Genomic DNA, 21,543 nt, shown 5'->3' with positions numbered 1-21,543 from the left:
GATAATATTAACGACGTGGATATAAGCCTAGATAGGCATTTCACAAAACATTTAAAAATCTGAGCTACGCTGTCCACTCATCTGCTTTCGGGGATTTTTATGTGTAGTGTAACCCAAACCTTGAGAGTGTTTACCAGTGCCACTCTCTTATCGCTCATTCTTAAGCCATAACATAATAGCACTTAATTTTCCAGTAATCAACACCACGAAATAAAAAAAAAACACCCCCTCTGCTCCTTGGTTTCTTTGGATGTTTGCTTCCGTCTGGTATATCTGTGGAACTGTGCCATTGAGAGGAGCTGCGTCGGTGGCTCAGTGGTTATGGTGCTCAGCTGCTGGCCCAAAAGACGCGGGTTCGATCCCAGCTGTGACAGTCGCATTTTGAGGCAGGCAAAATGCTAGAGGCCCGTGTAGTGTGTGATGTGAGCACATGTGGTTGAACCCCAGGTGGTCGAAATTATTCAGTGCCATCCACTAAGACGCCTCGCACAGCCTGGGTTGCTTGGGGATTTTAAATCCCATAAAATCATAAACCTGTACCATTCAGAGAACTTCACTATGCAGGCAGTGGCACAATTGTTTGTTTCCAGCTGTGCACATGCATACTGTTAGTGAAGGGGGGACGAGGGTCTTAAAACTGACCTTTTTATTTGTGGCTAGAATCTGATGAAATTTTGCACACAGATGTGTTTTTCTCTTCTGATTTCAAAAATGTAGTCATAATTGAGCTGGTGGTCTTAGATTAAAAATTATCTTAAATTCTAGAGTGTAATTAGGTAATTTCTTATGCAGCTTTAATGAACTTTCTCATTGCATTTTGTTGCTTTTAATTACATGAATTGATAGCCAGCAAACTTTCATACCTGATGACATTCTTACTTTTTTTGTTTAGGCCACATATAAATAGCAATTTACAATTAGCTTAACGAGTTGCAGTGTAAAATACTGGAACCTTTTACTCTCGACCACGGAGATAGAAGCATTTAGGAGGCGAAACTCGCCTCTCTCCCGCGGCCGCGGAGAGTCACAGGCGCTGTCTGCTTCCTTCGACCGCCGCCGGATGCCGCCCTCGTCAGGTTCCCGAGGACGATGCGCGCTCGCGCCGTCGCGTGCATTTCCGTGCTTCCGCGGGAGAGAATATTTGCGTGGCCAACACTTTCTTCGCAAATGTCATGCTGCCCTGAGTTATCGTGTGGTAAAACGTGGACTCATAGTACGGGAGGCAATTTACATTCGAATTCTAACTGTTGATGTGCCTGCGGCTCGGCGCTCTTCCACTTACTGGTGGGCAGTGCCGCACTCGATGGCTGCCCTTTTTACTCACGTCGTGAAGGAAATTCGTTGGATACTCATGAAGCATGCGAAGGATATTAGCTTTGTGTGCTTACCTTCAGGGTCTTAGGGACCACGATAGAGGGGCATGCAGCAAAGCTTGCTGAAGAAGTAAAAAGATGAAGAGGTGCATATGCTCCCGGCGCAAGCATCGGTCACAATTAAGGCAACACGTAGTACATCATAGCTTGCTGATTCGCGTGTCCTCTTCAGTCGGAACAAATCACTGGGAACAAGTCACTGGGAGCCTTGAAGGAGATGACGCTGTCTTTGCAGGACTTGTATCCGCTATTGCAGTTCGGAACAAAGCACTTACGTCCCATCGTATGCTACAGCGAGGCAGTAAGGCGTACCGGGTCCACGGAGATAGACCAGGACTCGAGCGCGAGCACTCTACCACGTCGGTCACACAGCTTCTGGAGACTAGAGCACACGACCCCACCCGCTGTTTCGAGGGTGTTACGTGTTACAGAGTATTCCTTATTTATTTATTTGTTCTTGGTTTCTTGCCTTCCGCCACTTTGTGTCCGAAGCTGCTAAAAGATTTGGCGGAGCTCCTCTGCAGGGTGTGGGGGGAGTTTCCCAGCCGTCACTGTGCACAAGCAGGGCTGTCTTCCTCGCCGTTCTCAAGACAGTCTGAGCTGGGCAGCGACGCATTGTGTTAGCCCATTTTGAGCCGAATAGCCAAATAGAAGAGCCTGACGTCTCAGGCATGGCTAGCTACAATGGACCGCTCCACAACAAGATGAAAGAGGCCGCTCGGTGACACGAAGCCGTATCGATACGTGCAGTGCCCAATCAGCGGTGACAGCGTTGTGATTCCCTTGCAGCTAAAGAGGCAGGGGAGATAAGGAACCAGCTGGGCTCGTCCATCGTGGGATTCAACCCGCCTTACAGGGAAAGTACAGCGTTTGGAAGCCCGCTTCAGGGTCCCTCTGACTCTGACCGCAGGGGATGAAAAGGGAGCGGTGCAATGTTTAAAAAAAAATTGTGAGCCCCTCCGTGGGCTGGCTAGTTTAGCCACAGCTAGAAGCACGACGTCTACAACTACTTAGCCGCTGTTCTCCGTGCAAGCCGGCTGGAATTGTAACATTCTTGATACCCCATCAGCGGCCCCAGACCACAAACGGAGGGGTTCCCTGTAACACCCTGCCAATATGTTCCCGCACTGCTTTTTTTTTTCACGCTCCGCCGTCCCGAAACCGCGCCACGCACCGCGCATCGCGCTGCCCAAGCAGGCACTGCGCGTGAGCGCCATCTACTGCGCGCCACGGAAACCGACCTCCCTTCCTCTCCTCCTCTGTGACGTTTTCTGGTCGCCCGCGTCGGCCGCGGGGCCATGGAGTTGCGCCTCCTAAAAGCCTTCTATCTCCGTGCTCTCGACATAGTATATCAGGATGACATGCCTTTAGAGAAAAACGAAGACTGTCATCGGGTATGGGAACTCTCTGGCTATCAATTCATGTAAATAAAAGCAACAAAATGCAATGAGAAAGTTCATTAAAGCTGCATAAGGAATTACCTAATTACATTCTAGACTTTGTAAGATCTAAGACCACCATCTCAATTATGATTACATATTTGGAATCGGAAGAGAAAAATACATCTGTGTGCAAAATTCCATGAGATTCTAGCCATAAATAAAAAAGTTTGTTTTAAGACCCTCGTCCCCCCTTAGAGGAAAAAAAAAGAATGGTTGGAACCCAGCCTAGGCAGCCTCATTTTAGTTAACCTTAAGTGCGATATGTGAACACACTAGCATATTGAGATCTCAGAGAATATTGAAATACTCCAAGGGGTGAAAATCATACAGAAATAGCTCCTCGTAGCTCACAGTGCAGTTTTAGCGTGTAAACACTTAGTTTTTTTAAGGGGGTTAGAGAGAGAGAGAGGAGCTCTTTAATTGAAAAGCAGAACATGGCCAGGGTTTAAATCCGCTGACTTGCTACTCTGCGTGGGGGAGGGATTGAGGGAGAGAAAGATGGAATGAGAGGGGAGCAGGAGATGGGATGACAAAGTTCGCTGCATGGAGACTGTGCAGTGAGAGTACTGAACGGTGAGCTGAGAGCTTTGTCTAGAAGACCAGTGGCATGAAATCCATCAAATGAAAAGTTCATAGCACGTTTCTGCTGCCTATGGCAGGCTGGGGGTCCCGATACACATTCGAGTGTTAGAGGCACTTGAGTGAGTGATTCCATAAGATGTGCATGCTGCTCCGCAATACGCTGGGCATTCGGACAAAATGTGCTCCACTGTTTCTGCTCAGCCGCAGTTGTTGCAACACGGGCAGGGGTTCGCTGCCGCACCGACCTTGCTGTGGTGCTTGGTAGTTTCCCTCCTCAGCCTTCTCATGCTCGTCTGCCCTTGTGCCCTGACAGGTCCTGGAAGAAAACATGCAGAGGATAATGGACTGGACTGTGAATGGAGATATTTCCACTGCCCACCACACAAACTTATACAAGGTGAGCAACACTTTTTTTCTTGCCAAGTGTTTTCATGCAATCCTTAGTAGCACTGCAATGAAGGGTATGTCACAGCATATTATGCGTTGGTTGTGTGTATTGTTTTTCACTACTCTTTGTGTGGAACTGCTGAACTTTATTCAGATAGAAGTTCTGCAAAATCTTTTTTCGATGACAAATTGGCGTGAGGCTTGAGTACATGCTCTGAAGGCGGCCTTAGATGACATACTAGGCAATAGTCAAGTAGGTAACAGATGTCTTCGGAGTATTATACCATTCTGCTCAATAAGAAGGGAAAACTGAAAGTAATTCAAATGCTTAGGAGTGTGAACAAGTCACGTGTCTGGTCTCCCCAGCCAGCAGACCACAGCAGCTTGCCACTGGCCCAGCAGCAACCACTCGCGTGCCAGTAGTCATTGCAACTGATCATGTGGCTGCCTTGAGCTGGTAGTTATCACTGTGCAGCTGGTGCTGTATGCATGTATGGTATGCATTTGCCACTCATGACTGCCTTCCATCAATGCACGCTGCTTATCACCAGCAGTCTCTGTAAAAAAAAAAAAGAAACATTGGGATCCATATTAAACCAATTGGACCTCCATTCGGATACAAACAGACCCAGTAGGGCATAGCAATCCAGATGGTTTGACCAATTGGATTATCCGGCTTTTTTTGCAGATCCCCATTTGCTGTTTCAGTTGGTTCCAGATTCCAGGTGGGGCTATCTCTCCCAATTAGATAATCCAATTGGGAGGGATGGCACCAATTAGAATTTCATGAGCCTATTGGAATTATCAGAAGCAGTTGATAAATCCAGTTGGTTCTTGAGATTCCAATTAGAAATTCTAGTTGGTTCCGGAGATTCCAAGTGGTGCACCACTAAAGAAAATTGGGTGCCAATTACAGTTAGGTATTCTCAAACAATTGGGAGCTCCAACTGGAATGTCGAAATGGAATGCCTTGAGCTTTGCAAATGAGCCAACAGGAAGGTCCAGTTTAATTAGCTGTTCCAGTCGGTTCTGAATACACAATTGGAAATTTTCCAATTGAAAAAAATCAGTCGGAAGCCAATGATTGCCTTGATTGGGATCTGAATATTGCTCTGTTAACACAGAATGGTGAACTAATGAGGCCTTTGTAAAAAGATATATGAACAGCTTTATGTGCTGAATTGTTTTAATCATTTCTGTTATCACTCTGGGCATGAATAAATGAAATAACTTCACTGTATGAACTAGTGCCGCTGGCTCCAGCAGGAGGGTGTCATGAATGGGGTGTATAAGTGGGAGCAAAAGTATGCTCTTTGGATATAGACTGCCCCTGTTCCTTTTCTGTGAAGCAGGTTTGTTTGTCTTCACTTCTCTGTAAGCGTGGAATTCTCATAACTTCAATTCCCTCGTCAAAATATTGGCACTAAACAGACAGCGCCTCCTGCAGACCTGGTAGAAAACCCACTTGTTTTCAACACCATAGAAATCGGAACCATTTGACTCCATTTGGTTTTAAACTCAGTGGGTTCCAATGGGGTCGAAAAAAAATTGGCTGTAATTGTAATTTGCAGTGTTCTCTTTCTTTTTTTTTTTTACTGGGATATGACCGTGCTGCCCAGCAAGTACTACACCTGTCTAATTTTAATGCGTAGCACTGGAACCCCCATGTCATAAAAAATTTCAGTCGATTTGCGTAGTTAGGCTAAGTGTGAATTAGGTGTGCTAGCATTTTGGTTTTCACTTTGGTTCCGATTTTGGGATCCATTGTTCTAGTATGTAAGTTGTTTGAATTGTGAAAATGGGTGAATGCTCATATGTATATGTGGAATTGGTCATTCACTGCTTCACATTCATGGATCCCTGGGTGTCCTCATACCACTCCTGCTGCAGTGGTGCAGTGGTTAAGTGGTGCACCACTGCTCTGCGATAGAGTGCTGCCATTGGTGGGTCTGGTGAGACCCAGGTTGCTCTTCCTGAGTAACCTCTCACGGCCAATAAATAAATAAATAAATAAAACTACTGCCTGCCACGGCGGGTACTTTGTGCGGCTGCCAGTGTGTGCTGTGCTGTGTGCGTGTGCATGCACGCGCCACTGGCAGGTTGCCCAGTGGGCAGCCTGCCACAAAACAGCCTCCCAACAAACACACAGTGGCTAAATGCGGGGAGTGCCCCCTGTAAGTGCTATCGCACCAAAAGAGTCGTCTTTCGGTTCCCCACAGGGGCATCTGCTCCATGCAGAGACGTTGGGGAGTTGTGACACCACGGGTTCCTGAGCATCCGCAGGGACATCCCCGCAGGAGGATGATGATGAGCAGTGTGTCACCACGGACCTCAGCTCCTGCGCTCAGCCGTGCGTGGCATCACCGTGTCCGGGGAAAAGGGGATCCTGGGGGTTGAGCTGACTCCGAGCGTTTGGACCTTTAAAGGGCCACTGACCAGGGGTCTGGACATTTTACACAAACAAGCCCAGTGCATGGATGAGGCATCGAAGATAACCTTTCCGTAGCGGCTTTGGTTTTCACACTGACATACAACCCCCCCCAATTATAAGGTTTTTAGTTGCTCGTGCCAGTTCATGTATGCTTCAGCGTGTTCTGTGCATGTGCCATGTTGTGTGTCATACAGCCTTTCCCTCGTTCGCACACTCGGTTGCTCTCCACACACACTGCTTCTCACTTGCCCGTCTTGTCTACATTGCCAAGACAGGAACTTAGAAGCAGAGAAAAGGCACAAACACATAGAACCCACAAACACACACGGAGAAGTGCAAACGTGCATTTCCAAGAAGTGCCAGACAGTTCCCGGGTCCGTGCTTTGCCGTGCACTTGGAACAATAGTGACTCCCACCCCTCCAGTCGTAAAACGGTGGGGAGGCCTCACAGAAAAAAAAAACTATGAGCATGAACACGAAACTCGCTAACTGAGGATGTTACTGACAAAAACAAAGAGATAGACGAAAAGATGTGCTCGCTAGCATGTTGAGGTGGTCGAGCCGATTGCGTCTCTTGATCGTTCAGGGTGCGGAGAAAATGCAACGACGCTGTTTCGTTGTTGGATGCGCACTGAGCGACTGAAGTTGAACCACAATCCAGCACCGATTGCCAGAAGGTTATGCCTTGAGTCGTGTCTGACTCCAACACATTGGCCTTTCGGACACAACAGTCAAGAATGCAAGAATGTGGTGCTTTGCGGAAGACAGTTCACTCCGAATGACTGCGTCCATGATCCAAGACTACTTAGGCAATGAACAGCCTCCTTCAGTGAGGCTGGCACGAGGAAGGACAAAGAAAAATAAGCGTGACGAAACACCGCGAGGAGACCCAAGGAGCAAAATTGGGAGACCTTATCCCTCCTCCCCCCATGAAATATCACGGGTAGCAAAAAGCAAGAAAAGAATTCTTTTCAAGCCGGGGCCATGACGTAGACATGGGACGTACTCCACTAGACAGCATGCCTCCCGCTAACATCGGAGGAGGAAGGGCGAATTTTCCTTGTAGAGCCTACTCGACGAGGCGTGAGAGAGAAAAATCTCGGGGAAGGGGACAGAAGGAGAGGAGCATGCCGAAGTAGCTTGATTGCGATGGCTGTAACTACGCTATTAATGAGTCTTTTCAAAAAAATATTTGCGGCTGCGCCTTCCCTGGGACGATGCCTGGCTTCCAGAGAGGTAGAAAATATTTTCGACCAGAGTGTGGTCAGTGGCCCTTTTAAGGCCCCTCGGCGGAGGCAACACACCACTTTGGCCCCAGCTTCCTGTAGACGGCACCTCTGGCCTGACCCGACCGGGGGAAATCGGCAGTCACCTTTTCCTGCCCTGCCCTCCATCTTTCACTTTCCTATCTTCTTTCTCACTCCTGTCCTGTCTCCTCCTCGTTTCTAGGTTTTTCCTTTCTCATGGGCAGCTAGGGTTAACCCTGTGTGGCGAACCAACCTGAGTTATGCCACATTTGGTTATAGTTGTGGTGTACAGCTGGCGTGGTCAGGACTTGCTGGCAACTTCCTGTCCCGTGTTGGGCTCCGTGGTGGGCGGCTGCCACCGTAGCGGAATAACAATTTTTTTTATGGATTCCTTTCTGCCCTCACAAACGAGGGTGGACCGATGTCACTGCACAGTGTCTGCAAAAAAAAAAAGAAATCTTCCCCAGATACCATGTAGTACATAGTGAGGTAGCAGAAAAGCAAGCAAGAATCATCTCTTGTTTCATAGTTTCTAAATCTCTCACAGAATCATTGGCCCTTGGCCACAAGGTGGTGAAGCTGGCCAATGGCGACGTCCTCCTCCAGATCAGTGATAGCAACCTTTGGAGAAATACCTGTTTCCGTTAGTGCCCCTAGGTCCCTCAACAATGTCAAAGGCGTGATTTCAGAACAAGATTTTCTCACCCTGACTGAAGCAAAAATGCTTTCGGGAGGCTCAAAATATCAGAATGTCACTGATGTCCAATGCACAAAAATCAGAAAAGATGACAAAGAAACACCAACAAAGCACTTAGTTCTCACTTTTGCTTACAGCCAACTCCCCGTTACTATAGAAGTAGGTTACGTGAAAATAGCAGTCAGACCATACATCCCCAAACTTTGCCAATGTTTCATGTGCCAGAGATTTGGCCATGGATCCCAGAGTTGTCGTGGCCGCCAAACCTGTGCCAATTGTGCATCTAATGAATATGAATCCGATGTCTGCAATGCAGTGCCAAAATGTTCTGACTGTGAAAGGGACCACCCCATGTATTCTAGGTCATGCCCATTCTGGAAGAAAGAAAAAGAGATAATACCCATTAAAACCAAAGAAAACATGACATTCCAGGAAGCATGGAGAAGATTTGCATAAACCCAGGGAACATTCTTGTTCACAGCAAAAACAAATTTCGCTGATGTGGTGCGACAGGGCGGGGCATCACACCAGGCTTCGGCACCTGCCCGAGCCACACACACTGAGCCTGAGGCAGGGCCATCCGTGCCCGGGCAGACGCTGCGAAGGCTGCCCTGCCACTCGAGAAAGGGCTCGCCGGCCTCTGGGTCGGCCGCCCGCAAGGCTTCCTCCAGTCGGGAGAGACCTGCACACATTGCAACCGTGGGTTCTCCACGGCGCTCCAGAGCCTTCAGTGAGGCAATGGACGTAACTCCGAGCTCACCTCCACTGCAGCGGCGGCGGAGCTCTCGAGCGAAAAAAGGAAAAATCCCAATAACTGGCCCTAAAGAAATAGGGACCTAACTTTTCAAAATATATCCCCAAAAAAATCATAATGGCGTTCCTAATACAATGGAATTGTAGGGGATTATTTAATAACTTAAGTGACATCAAAGACATCTTAGCCACATTCTCACCTGTAGCCTCATGTGTACAGCAAACACTTGGGCCCCAACACAGAAATGTACTCAAGAAACAGTCTTTCGCCGCGACTGAGAGAAGGCGAGTTGGCTTTCAGGCGACATTGCGATCGTAGTAAAAAATGATGTTTCAGCTCGTGAGCTTACCACTAAAGACTAAATTTGAAGCTGTAGCAGCCAAACTGCTTACACACAAAACAATAACTGTGTGTTGTACCGTATAAACGCTTGTAAGGGCCGCGCCCCGTTTTCCCGAAGGAAATGTAAAAAAAAAAAAAAAAATCGTATAAGGGCCGCACCCGAACTTTCCATGACCCAGGCGGGTATAGCCTTCTAAATGCACGCGCCGTGGTCTCTGTGATCGGCTCCGGCTGCGAACAACGGTGTGCTCGATCGCGGAGCGCTTGATCGCGGAGGCCAAGCACGTGCACAAGAGCTTCCAAAAACCGTCCATGGATGGCGCCCGAGGCTGCAGCCATCATCATCGTCGTCAATTTTTTTCTGCCCCGCGACTTCCCGCTATCCACATCGGCATCAGTATCGCCAGCTCCAGCCTTTTATGGCGTGTGGGCGCGGTCACCGTAGTTGTTGTGGCTTTCGCGTGCTGCCGCCGAGTAATGTAGCTTTAGCACGATGGCAGCACGTTATCAGCTACACGGCTGGGAGTTAGCTCTCGAACGCGGCAAGCGTGCGGCGGACAGGGAATTCGACGTGGCCGAGAAGTGCGTCTGATGATCGTGCTAACAAAAGCAAGGGTGCATTGAGAAACACAAGCTGCAAAAACCGTGCTTTCCGAGGTGAGCCGTGTGAGTTTCCCGAACTGTAAGAATGGCTGCTCTGCTATGTGATGGAAATGCGGAGCAACGGCTACGCGTTGACAATGGACATGCTGCGCGGCTTTTTTGGGATGAGCGTCCACCAGAGCACAGCACCACCACAGAGTCGAAATACTCCGCGAGTGACGATTGAGCATAAAATAAATGCTGCTCATACCCTGATTGGTGTTTTTGCTTAAAAAAGAATTTTTTTCGTACGTCGCGTGTATGGGCCGCACCTCGAAAATTGGCCCCCGAATCTCGAAAAAAAAGTGCGGCCCTTCAATGCGTTTATACGGTATATATCCTGACCCTCACCTAACAGTAGCAGTGCATGAATTATATCTTTTAGAGCAGCTACCAGAGCCCTATCTGGTAGTTCGCGATTTTAACACATATTCCTTCTCGGGAAGTGAAAAAACGGACACCCGAGGTCGCATTATAGAGGATTTCAGTCTGAAGAATGATATTTGCCTGTTGAACTCCAGTAAAACCATATACTGTTCCCCATCCACAGGGAAAATGAGCTGATTAGATTTTTCTTTTACTTCTGCCTCTGTTTTTAGCAATTTTAAATGAGATGTAATTGACAGTCCATATGTCAGCAATCACCTCCATATAATAATCGGTGTAACGTCTGCAGCAGAAGTTGCCGAACAAAACCGCGACAGTGGAAGCTTCCTTTAGCAGACTGGCAACTATTTAGAGCAGAAGCCTCATTAGACAAATAGTTTTAGAAATCACGACACCAAATGAGATAAATGAAAACTTCACAAATTGTATCCTAGCTGCGGTGCACTTAGCTATTCCGAAGTCCTTGGGAATGGTGTGGCAAAATCACAAAGTGCGGTGGACAGAAGATTGTAAGGATGCAAAAAAGCGACAAAATAAAGCCTGGGGTATTTTTCGCCGTTACCCCACACAAGAGAACCTCGTAAATTTTAAAAAGGCAAGAGCTAAAGCTCGGTACATCCATCGTAGTGCCGAGAAAGCATCATGGCAGAGTTATGTCTCATCTATAAACAGTCAAATCACATTTAAAAAATATGTGGGAAGAGGTAAGAATATAAATGGCAGCTTCTCACCATTCACAATTCCGCTTTTGACAACACCTGGTACACAAACAAGTATAGGGGAACAGGCCGATATACTAGGGGAGCACTTCTTTGCAGTTTATAGTTCGTCACATTATACCTGGCTATTTCTAAAAGTACAAAAATATAGCCGAAAAGCAAAGACTTCCAACAAGTAGAGGTACTAAAAAACAATACAATAGATTAATTACCCTCCAGGAAATCAATAGAGTGCTGTCTGCCGGCAAAAAAAACTGCTCCAGGACCTGTCCAAGTACACCGTGAAATGCTGGCCAATCTTTCCCAGCTTGCCGTAGAGGCACTTTTAAGATTCTTTAACAAAGTTTGGGTATCAGGAAAAATGCCCGTAAATAGGAAAAAAAGCCAATATTGTACCATTTCTTAAACCTGACAAGCCGCCAACCTCTCGTAGCAGTTAGACCCATAGCCCTGACCAGTTGTCTCGCCAAATCCTTTGAAAGTGTCCTGAATATAAGATTAACCTTTGTCCTTCAATCCTGTGAACTTTTTGGCAGCCATCAGTGCAAATTTAAAAAGGGATGTTCCACTACAGATCACCTAGTTCATCTTGAAAATACTATCGGAGAAGCTTTTGTTCATAAACAACACTGTCTTGCTGTAGTTTTTGGTTTAGAGAAGGCATATGGTACAACCTGGTGGTTCGTGATTCTTCAAGACCTTGCCGAGCTTGGCATCCGAGGCAGAATGTTGAACTGTCTAAAAGACTTCTTATCTAACTGTTCATTCCATGTACAGCCGGCCAAATCTTTAGCTGGCGTGCGCGACGGCAGCTTTTTTTGCGCTTGTGCACTTTGTGACAAAGAAAACTTGGGGAAAGCTCAATATTAAGCAGGGGTTTAGTGAGCCTCTGCTTAAATTTGATATCTTAGCAAGTTTGCGCCTTCATAAGCTGCAGGACAACGGAAAACGCAGTCGTCGCGCACGCCAGCTAAACATTTGGCTGGCTGTGCACCTAGGTACAACCCTTTCGAGGAATTTCATTGAGGAGAATGGGGTACCTCAGGAGTGTATCTTAAGCACAACACTGCTGTAAAAATGAACTCACTTAGTAAAATAATTTTAATCTTAAGGTCCATTTGGTATTCAGTTTATGTAGGCTACCTTCAGATAGCTTGCACATCCTCCGACTTATCAACATGTGAAAGACAAATACAATTAACAATAAATAAACTGGCAACATGGACAGACAGAAATGGTTTCCAGTTTTCTCGAGAGAAATCTGTAGCCATTCTTTTTTCACTCAAATGAGGCGTACAGGTAGATCCCACCCTATACCTGAATGAAATAGTTACCCGTTAAAAATGAACATAAATTTCTTGGCATAAAATTTGACAGAAATCTCACTTTCCTGCCTCACATCCCGTTTTTACTTGCATAATAGGAGCACTTTTTTTTTTTTAGAAAATCCGTCTCAAAGTTCAGGGTGCGCCTATTACGCGAGGTACAAGTACTGAAAATTTTTCGACTTGCATTCTGTCACTTTAAAACTGAGCATACCACATAAACACGCATGTGCCCAAACTTTCCACAGCCCACATGGGACTAACCTTTGAAACGCAGGCGCCGTGGCCTCCGCTATCAGCTCTGGCTGCGAGTAACAGTGTGCTTGATCGCGGAGGCCACGCATGCACACACGAGCTTCCAGGTACTGCCCACAGATGGTGCCAGAGGCCGCGGGTCATCGTCGTCATCGTCAACTTTTTCCTCTGCCGCGAGCTCCCGTTATCCTTGTCAGCATCAGTATCACCAGCTCCAGCTTTTTGTGGCTGTAAGGGCACGGGAGTTGTGGTAGTGTGTTAGTTCATCGTAGTTGTGGCTTTCGTGTGCAGCCACTGAGCATTGCAGTCTTAGCACGATGGGCAAGCACTTTAATAGCTACACGGCTGGGAGTTTGCTCTCAAACACGACAAGCATGCGGCTGGCCGGAAATTCGACGTGGCCGAGAAGTGCAGCAGTTGCTACTGCAGCGTGCCTAAATTTTCGCATGTGACTCCAAGTGCCAAGGTTTTTGTGGGCTGAAGTCGGGAAGGTTTCCGGTTGGAGACGGTACTTTAGAAACAGACGTGTAAAGTGAGCATTCCTGAAAACTGTGTGTGGAATTCGGCATGTGTGGCTGGTCCATGCGATGTCGTTGCATGTGCTGTGGGTCCACAGCAGCTGCGATGGCAGCCACACTAGTAAGGACTGGTAGTCAGCTCAGCAAAAACTTTGTTAAAGGGATACTGAACCAAACTTTTGGAGCTGCTCTTTTGCATGTAAACAAAAGCTTGACTGCTAAAATTGATAAATATGACAAGCATTTTAGTGAAAAAGGCGGATAACATGCTTTTTTTCGCGATTTATTGCCGTATCGTTGCACCTGGTGGCCGCCTGTGGAAGCTGCGACTAGACGTCATAACACCCGCGCGCCCACCGTTCCCGCAGAAGCACGATTGCCATCGCTACTCGCGGCTTTTCTATGTCTGTCGTCTGCTCACGGCGTACACAGATATGTCAAAATGTTAATCGATGCTGTCTACATACCATAACATTATGCACGCTTACGTCCGCTAAATGCAGCTACTTTGTCCGGACCTTGTGCCATTTCTAGCATTCTCGCTTTTAAAACAGAAGCCCGACGATGTTCACACTAGTGGCGCCATCTGGTGGTTAGGAGGGGAAGCATTGTTGTCAACAAACCGACACCCCTCTTAGCCTAAAGGGGCAGAATCATCACTCTAAATAAAAAATAAAGCAAATTTATTACTTTTAAGTTTTCTTATGTGCAACAGCAGATGAAGCGAAAGACTGGTGGCCCATTTATGGCCAGTGAACGCGCTGAAGAAGCCAGTAACAACGACGCAACCAGTCCGAAGCGAGGTTTCATGCATCGAAGGGCGCCGCCATATTTGTCGCCGCGGGAGGGTGCCATGACGTCACGCTTTCCACCTCGCGCCGACCGGGAGGGCTTGGCGCGCGCTCATGAAACATCGAAAATAAAACCATCCGCTGAAAAATATGCGCAGTGACGACTAGATTTCGGTGCAATCACATTCCGAGAATCTATATTCAGCCTTTTTGTTCAATTCTCACATTTTGCTTCAGTATCCCTTTAAAATAAGCTTGGGTTGTGGAATGTGCGTGCATGTTTTTTTTTTTCTCCTGAGATGGAGGAGGCAGGAGGGCGTCAACTTGCAATCGTGTAATACAGTATTGATAACAGTTGCAAGTTTGGGGTGTGTCTATTATGTGCCGAAATAAAAAAATCAGATTTTTTGCGACCAAACTGGGGGTTCGCCTAATATGCGAGTGCGCCTATTATGCGAGTAAATATGGTAAACGTGTTGAAATAGAGAGCTTCTCGATCCCTGACCGTACTCAAAGTGCTGTCGAAAAAACACTGGGGTGCCGACAGGACATGTCTGTTACAAATTTACCGCTCTGTAGTATGCTCTACCCTGGATTATGGGTGCATACTATATGGGTCAGCAAGACCTTAAACGACTGGATCCAGTACATAATTTAGATTTGAGTCCTTCCACTGGTACATACAGAATGCCACCCATAAATAGCCTTTATGTAGAAACTGACGAACCATCACTTACACACAGAAGAACAGTGCTTGCATGTTCATGCATTCTATAAATCCGTTCACTACCTAAACACATCTGTCACCAAACAGTCACAAAGTGCCCATCTAGAACATTGTTTTACAACAAACTGCAAAGTACCCAGCCACTGCTGTTGCGTTTTGAAGAGATGTGCCAAAAACTCTGCATACTGCACACATTACCTGGCATTGCTCGAAGATGAGATCCATTACCTCCATGGTACCATTTTTCTGTAATCTTTGATTTCACTCTTACACAGTTCCACAAAAAACAAACTCCACAGCAGCATATATTACAAGAATTTCTTGCACTCGAGGAAAAATACAGTACTTTCAAACCTTTTTATACAGATGGCTCAAAAGCAGGTGTTTACATTGGAAGTGCAGTGGTACGAGGGAATTGGAATGAAATAGTAAGGGTTCCGCAGTGTGCATCCATCTTCACTGCCGAGTGTTACGCCATCTGTGTAGCCATTGAACACATAGGAAATGAGAACCTCACAAACAGTTTTATTTACAGGCTCATTATGTTTACTTGCTGCTCTCTACTCTAGAATTGCAATCACTCCTATACTTGATGACATGATACACAACATTGTAACAGCTGCAGCTCAAGGACAAAACTGCTGGGCACTGAGTCATATTGCAATTAAAAGCAACGAGAGGGCAGACTTCTGGGCTGCTTGAATGCATTAACTTAGTTCATCGTAACATCAGACAAAAATGGCAGTCATCTTGGAACAATGAGGTAAATAACAAGCTACACTTAATAAAGCCAGTTCTAGGGGAGTGGCAGTCCTGCACTCGCCAGGAGCGTTTCAAAGAAGTGGTTATCTGTCGTCTTCGTATAGGGCACGCGCACTCGCGCATAATTTCCTACCAACAAAACAAGACAAGCCACAATGTGAATTATGCCAAGATGAGCTAACAATAAACCATGTTTTATTTTCATGCAGAAAACTAGAAACACTGAGGAAGGAGCATTTTGCAGTTTTTTATAATGAACACATGCCATTCCACCCAACTTTGCTTTGAGGTGAACATGCACTTGTTGACATTTCACAGGTTTTTAAGTTTTGAAACATAGCAGGTGTTTTAGACAAATTGTAGATGTAATAAATAATGGTCAGCTTTTTACAACAAGCATATTTTTTGAACCACACCTTAGCCACTCTCTCATCCTGAGAAAAAGGCTGAGGTCTTTATTTGATTGGTTGGGAGCCTCGACATCCTTGCCCAGCCAAGGAGGATTGCAGAGGTTACCCGGCTTTCTTTAATGCATTTACTAGTGGCCATCTTTAAAATATCTTTGTGTTGGCATCACTGGGTTGCAAAAATAACATTTTAGGCTCTGTACACCACCGATCACTTCATTTTTTATAAAATTCTGCCGAAAACGTTTCTATACCTTGTGCTTGGCGCATGATGACCTTGGGTGCCTATGTGCCATTAAACCCAACACAACACAAGTCCGTCGGCAGTGTCCTCCACCTGCTCCTGTTAGCAGATAAAAAAGTGGAGAGATTCCCCTCTCCACTTGTAGGGGAGATGAGGGAGAGTCCAGAAGGTGGCCACCGTGGATGGAGATTTTTGACACGGGCAGAGGAATGTGCAACCTGAGGGGGGTTGCAGCGGCAACAGCCCCCTGGGTGGTTGCCATGGAAGGTGGGAAGTAAAGTGAGCAGAGAAGAGCAGCTGAGATATCGAAGTGGCGTGCTCGCACCAGATGCCACACTGCCATTGAAGTGGTTGTGTGCAAGCTTCCCTTGATGCTTTAGCCCTTTAACTGCAATATTAATTCCTGAAAAACATACCAAAATCGCCATTTTTTTTTACCGTACAGAAATATGTTGTATTTATTTTATCTAACACGCTGTAATACATGGAAAAGTGCATAGACGTTGCTTCATCCCAACACAAACAAGGTTTCATCATTAGTGGCTGGTGTGCACTACCCAGCATCCCACTGTCATTGTCGTCGCTGTTGCTCTCATCATCTGAAGCAGTCTCCAACTCACAAAGTCAGAGTCACTGTCGGAAACAAACTCTAGATCGTCAGCAATGCTGGTGTCAGGACTCCTCCTAGAAGTTGCTTTTTTGCTCGGGACTTCGCCACCGCTGCCATTCTTCATGTGTGATGCCATTAAGAAATGATCGTTGTCAGGCTTAAAACATGTGCGAAAGGTGTGAAACTTGTCTTTTTTATGGAAAACTACTGCCTTGTAGTATTGAAAATTGCAAGTAATGCAATTGCCAGCCATAACTCATCTTTTGCGTTGGGAGCAGCGCAACATTGGGCCAGGCACGTGGGACTCGTCATTGATGATATTGCTATGATCTCCCATGATGAGTACAGCCCAGGGTCGGCAATTAAGGGTTGACACACTGTGTGGTGCTTTTGAGTGGGTCTTATGGAACCAGGACCTTCATTAAGCGGTGCACAAAGTGTTAAAGATGTGCAGTGAGCCATCCAAGCAGCAATATGCCTTCGGTGAGCACATCCATGTCAGACAGGGGATCCTGGTCTCAAGGGGAAAGGAAGTAGAAGCGTGCATGTTTAAAGAAGTACAAAGACGACTGAGTGTGCAATAAGGATGGATGGAAAGAAATGTGTATGATGCGTCATGCCATCAAAGGTTCCGGAATGAGTCTATATCCATCGGGTCTGCCCATTGACCTCCAATCAGTTTTTAAATCAGTCACCTGATATTGGCATTTATGGTGGTGTCTGAAGAAAAACTGTGTCAAAAGTTAATGAGCTGGCCACTGGCCATTGTGATGAGTGTATTGGCTGTGAATTACCCGTGGCAGTGACTGAAGAGCAGAAAGCTGTAACGCTGATGTTCTTTCAATACCTGCTTATCCTTGCCTTCAGAACTTGCTAGCTTGATACGTTGTTGCATTTAATTTTCCTGGTGGCATAGTGTAGTGTAGATTGTCTGCATGTCGTCTTTCAGATGCCTCTGATAGTGAATACAATAACAGATAAAACACACAGGAGTTTTTTTTTTCATTCATGAGGGTAGTTTAATGTACTGATGTGCTGCAGTGACCAAAGCGTGGACAAATTTATGACAGTTGAGGCATTCTCAAAATACATTGGTGATATAGTTTTGAAATTTTTATGTTGGCATGCATTCTTGCTGTAACCTGCTAAATACGACTTTCTGCACTTTAAACCGCTTTCTATATTGTGCTCATCCTGCTGAAGCAGTACATTAACTCTTTCGCTACCGCGGCAAAATGCATGATTTGGAGTGTACTGAAAGAAAAATTTTTTTCAGAACAACTAATACACCCAGCACATATTGCAATGCATGAAATTGTAGCTTATTAGTTACACTTCTGAATGAAACAAACAGAAGAGTTGTGTGTGCAAAAGTAAATGAACATTTATTTGTGAAATTTGCTAAAAACACAAAAAAAGTATATAGCAAAAAAAAAAAAATTACCGGCTGCACTAAGCCCGAACTTGATTAGAGGAAAACTGGAATATACAAACTCTTGCACATGTTTATAGCTGTCATTATTCACAGTTTCAGCTAAGAGAAAAATTTACTGCACTTTCCATGGCTTGTCAAGTCAGGGGTCGTGACTGTGGTGCAACTGTGAAGAGCAATCAGGGGTGAAGATGTGAAGCAGAGGTAGACTGACAAGTGCTTCACATAAGGTTTTATCTTTGTTCCTCCCTTGTTCTCTGATAGCCGAGCTTGCAGTTTCTTCTTTTTTTGATTATTTTCGGTTGGTGTTGAATGGATTCTATGAGAGGATTGGGGGCGTGGACTTCTTTTCCCTCATTATACCCGAAGATTTCTTGAATGAGCTGCTCCCCGAAAGCCAGCTGATAAAATTTGGCATTTTAGGCAAACTCTAAAACATCAAGTTCGATGAAATAAGTTTTATCGATGTGGTACAAAAGCCAGGACACTTTCCAGGTCTTGCCAATAGATACTGCCACCACTGAATCATCCGGGTCCGTTACGTGCAAAAAAACAAACAAAAAAAGCGAAAAACCAATTTTCAGAAATTATTTTTGACGGTAGAGGGCCAGAATAGATTATTCTGATATTTCAGTAGAGATAGAGTCGTGGCAGGTCAACAATTCCAATGTATATGATGATTCCAATGAACATCAGCATCTCCAACAGATTCACGTCTTCCCATGAGCCGTCACGCCGAACTTGCTAAAAATCTTCATCCATGCATACTTATTAGTGTTTCCCAACACGGTCTTCTTCATTTCCGCCGTGAAGAGCATAAAAAAAAAGGTCAAGGAGTCGAGCGAATCTCCGAGCGCCGCTCCGCAGCGATGTGCCGATATGGACACCTAGCTGTCGTCTTGGTTGAAAAACGCGACGCGACCTTGAGCATTTGGCAAACTGTCTTCGCCATATGTTGTCAAGACCCTGAAGCACAAAAATAAACCACTGTCATCAATTACAAACCGTATGCACCACAAAAAACACACAGCGAACGAAAACAGAACTTACATGCAAGTACGCGCTGACGTTCCACGCCCCCGAGGCGAAGTCTCGCTGCCGAAACCGAAATCCAACGTTTGCACATTGTTGCCCGACTAATAACCGCTGCTTTCGTCGCAAAAAACGAAACCAGAACCGGCCGACGTGCTCGGTGTCAGCTTTTGCTTTCGAGGAGCGCGCGGCGACGCGGACGCCATTTTCTCCGGCTGACGCTGCTTCGGCCGTTCAATGTTTTATTTTTCACGGCGCCCCCTCATGTCAAAACACTGAAACCAAGGCTGCAATCGAAAGAGCAGTTGTTGAGCTCGCTCACTAGATGGCGGAGCACGTCCACAACGCTCCAAAATGAGCTTTTTTGCGCGGGCGATTTGAATCGATCATATGCGAACGATGGCCTATGGCGCGGTAGCGAAAGAGTTAATCGTTTACAGAACAGTCAGCGTGTCCGTTTTTGTGCTTATTGTCTGTTGAAATGTAAACAGTTTTAAATTCAGCTGTTTCTTAACCAGATTTGTGTACTATTGTGAAAGAAGCAGCTCTTGAATTGGTGTGGAGAAAGCAGACAAATGCAGTGCTGCGCTCTTGCTTGTACATGGGCAGCCTTTTCCGTCTTTCATTGTCATCTTGCCTAAGTCTGTTAGTTTAGACTGTTTTTAGGCTTGCAGATTGATAGGCTTGGATGTCCCTTTTGCAGTTTTTGAAAGGGCTACATGCTGCACGGAAAGACAGAGCTTTCGCCAAGATGCTGTACCGATGCTACCTGCCTATCCTCTGGCGTGGTCTCAAGGTGGGTGCTCTTTGCATCTGTAGTTGACTGAAGGTTAGGCATAGTAGTTACATACAGCATTTTACGAGGAGCCGGCAGGGGAGGGAAAAATGCTCTCTAACACGGGCGCTGCGCGACACCCCACTGTTGCCGTCCTCCCCTGTCGTCCTCCACAATCCAGCGGCGGAGCAATGCCTGGCTGCGTAGCCACCGGTCAAGCGCGTGTTTGCGTCTGTACAACAAAAGTAGCAATGTTGTACGGAACGCCAACATCCTCTAGACATCACTGTTTTATTGCTGGTTGCGGAAATAGTCGACGAAAGTAGGAAAAAAAAAAAATTGCCGCCAGTATGTACGCTCACCATGTTATGCGAAGGTCTCAGCGCGTCTGCGATGTCTACTTCTTCACCGCTTTGGCGCGGGTCCCGAGTTTGCATTGGCAGTGGACGTAGTTGGTGAACAAAAATACCTGCACCAATAAAAAGCTTAAGCGTCAGCGCACTTCGTGAATGAAATGCAGACAGAAACAAACCCACTGCCTGTGCTTAATATTTGGGGCGGAACGAAGTGCAGCACCTGGTTTACCAAACTATATACTCTGTGCATAATTTTAAGAGAACAAGTTTTTGAATGGCCTTGGCAAAGCTGTTTTAATTCAGCAGTATATGATGCAAGGACTTCACAAATTTGGTCACAACTTCGTTTCACCACCCCACATGATCGCCAGTGTCGGGAAGGTGTGGGCATCGCAACCTGAAAAAAAAACAATAATAGATAAACCTGTCGTTAGGACGAAAATACTAATTTAAATTGCACGACATGGCATGAATGGAAGCGGCGACACGAACTTTGACCCAACTGCAAAGTGAGAAAAAATGCATCTACGGCAACGTAAGAAGAAAAAACACACGGCATGCACAGGATGGTAAACTCTGCCATGTATTGTAATAAATTATTCGAATGAAATCACATAGAATGCACTGTAAAAAGTCCACACTATGCATAACCATGCCAGAGATACAACAAACGCATCGACTTGAGCAATGCTACCCGATTGAGATTGGAATTCTCAACACAGGTCCAGCGATTCAGCCTGTCAGTAAGGGTTAATAGCGTTCCATTACTTTACCAACCTATCAGACCATGTAATTGCATATTTTCTTGTATTTGTGAACCAGTGAGCACTGGCTAGAGCAGAGTAGGCGAATTGCTTTCAGTGAACTGGCCTGTATTGCTCGTTACAAACAGCCTTACGCGAGCGGCATATGAGGCACCGAAATTTAGTTTCATCTCGCCTATCTCCGCAAACAAACATTGCTACAATCAGACGTGGATTCGTTTTGGTCATGTACTCGCTGTTGTTTCCAAAATGTTCAATTTGTGAACTGGGTACTCTGTCGCAAGCTCTGCACCTAAATTTTCGCACTCGCCATGTCCAAGCATGGAGGCAATGAAAGCGTTCGTGAGAAATTATGTTCCATGAAGAACTATATATTCGATTGCTCTCCGCTATCTTGAGTTTCAACGCATTTTTCTTTAGTTTTTCCAACATGCAACACTATGCCACGTTTGCCCTACAGGCAACCGGTGACAAAAACTACACGCGTGAGCTTCGAGCATGGCACTCACTGATGCTGATCGCTCTGTCACAGAATGGCTGCC

At 46.0% G+C, this 21,543-nt stretch overlaps 1 protein-coding gene across 1 annotated transcript in view; it reads left to right on the top strand.

Annotated features, from left to right (window-relative positions):
- The window catches only part of LOC149355230 (condensin-2 complex subunit G2-like), a 133,035-nt gene that overhangs the window by 30,887 nt on the left and 80,605 nt on the right, over nucleotides 1-21,543 (top strand). Inside the window, exons 7-8 of the mRNA XM_089583722.1 lie at nucleotides 3,711-3,794; nucleotides 19,810-19,902. Coding sequence (XP_089439848.1) covers nucleotides 3,711-3,794; nucleotides 19,810-19,902 — 177 coding nt within the window. The remainder of the gene's footprint in view (nucleotides 1-3,710; nucleotides 3,795-19,809; nucleotides 19,903-21,543) is intronic.

This window comes from Amblyomma mixtum, chromosome 3 (assembly GCF_055824585.1).
Source record: "Amblyomma mixtum isolate Tamu chromosome 3, ASM5582458v1, whole genome shotgun sequence".
In the NCBI taxonomy this organism is placed as follows: domain Eukaryota; kingdom Metazoa; phylum Arthropoda; class Arachnida; order Ixodida; family Ixodidae; genus Amblyomma; species Amblyomma mixtum.
The sequence above is the reverse complement of the archived record's forward strand: the minus strand, read 5'-3'. Positions and strand labels throughout refer to the sequence as shown.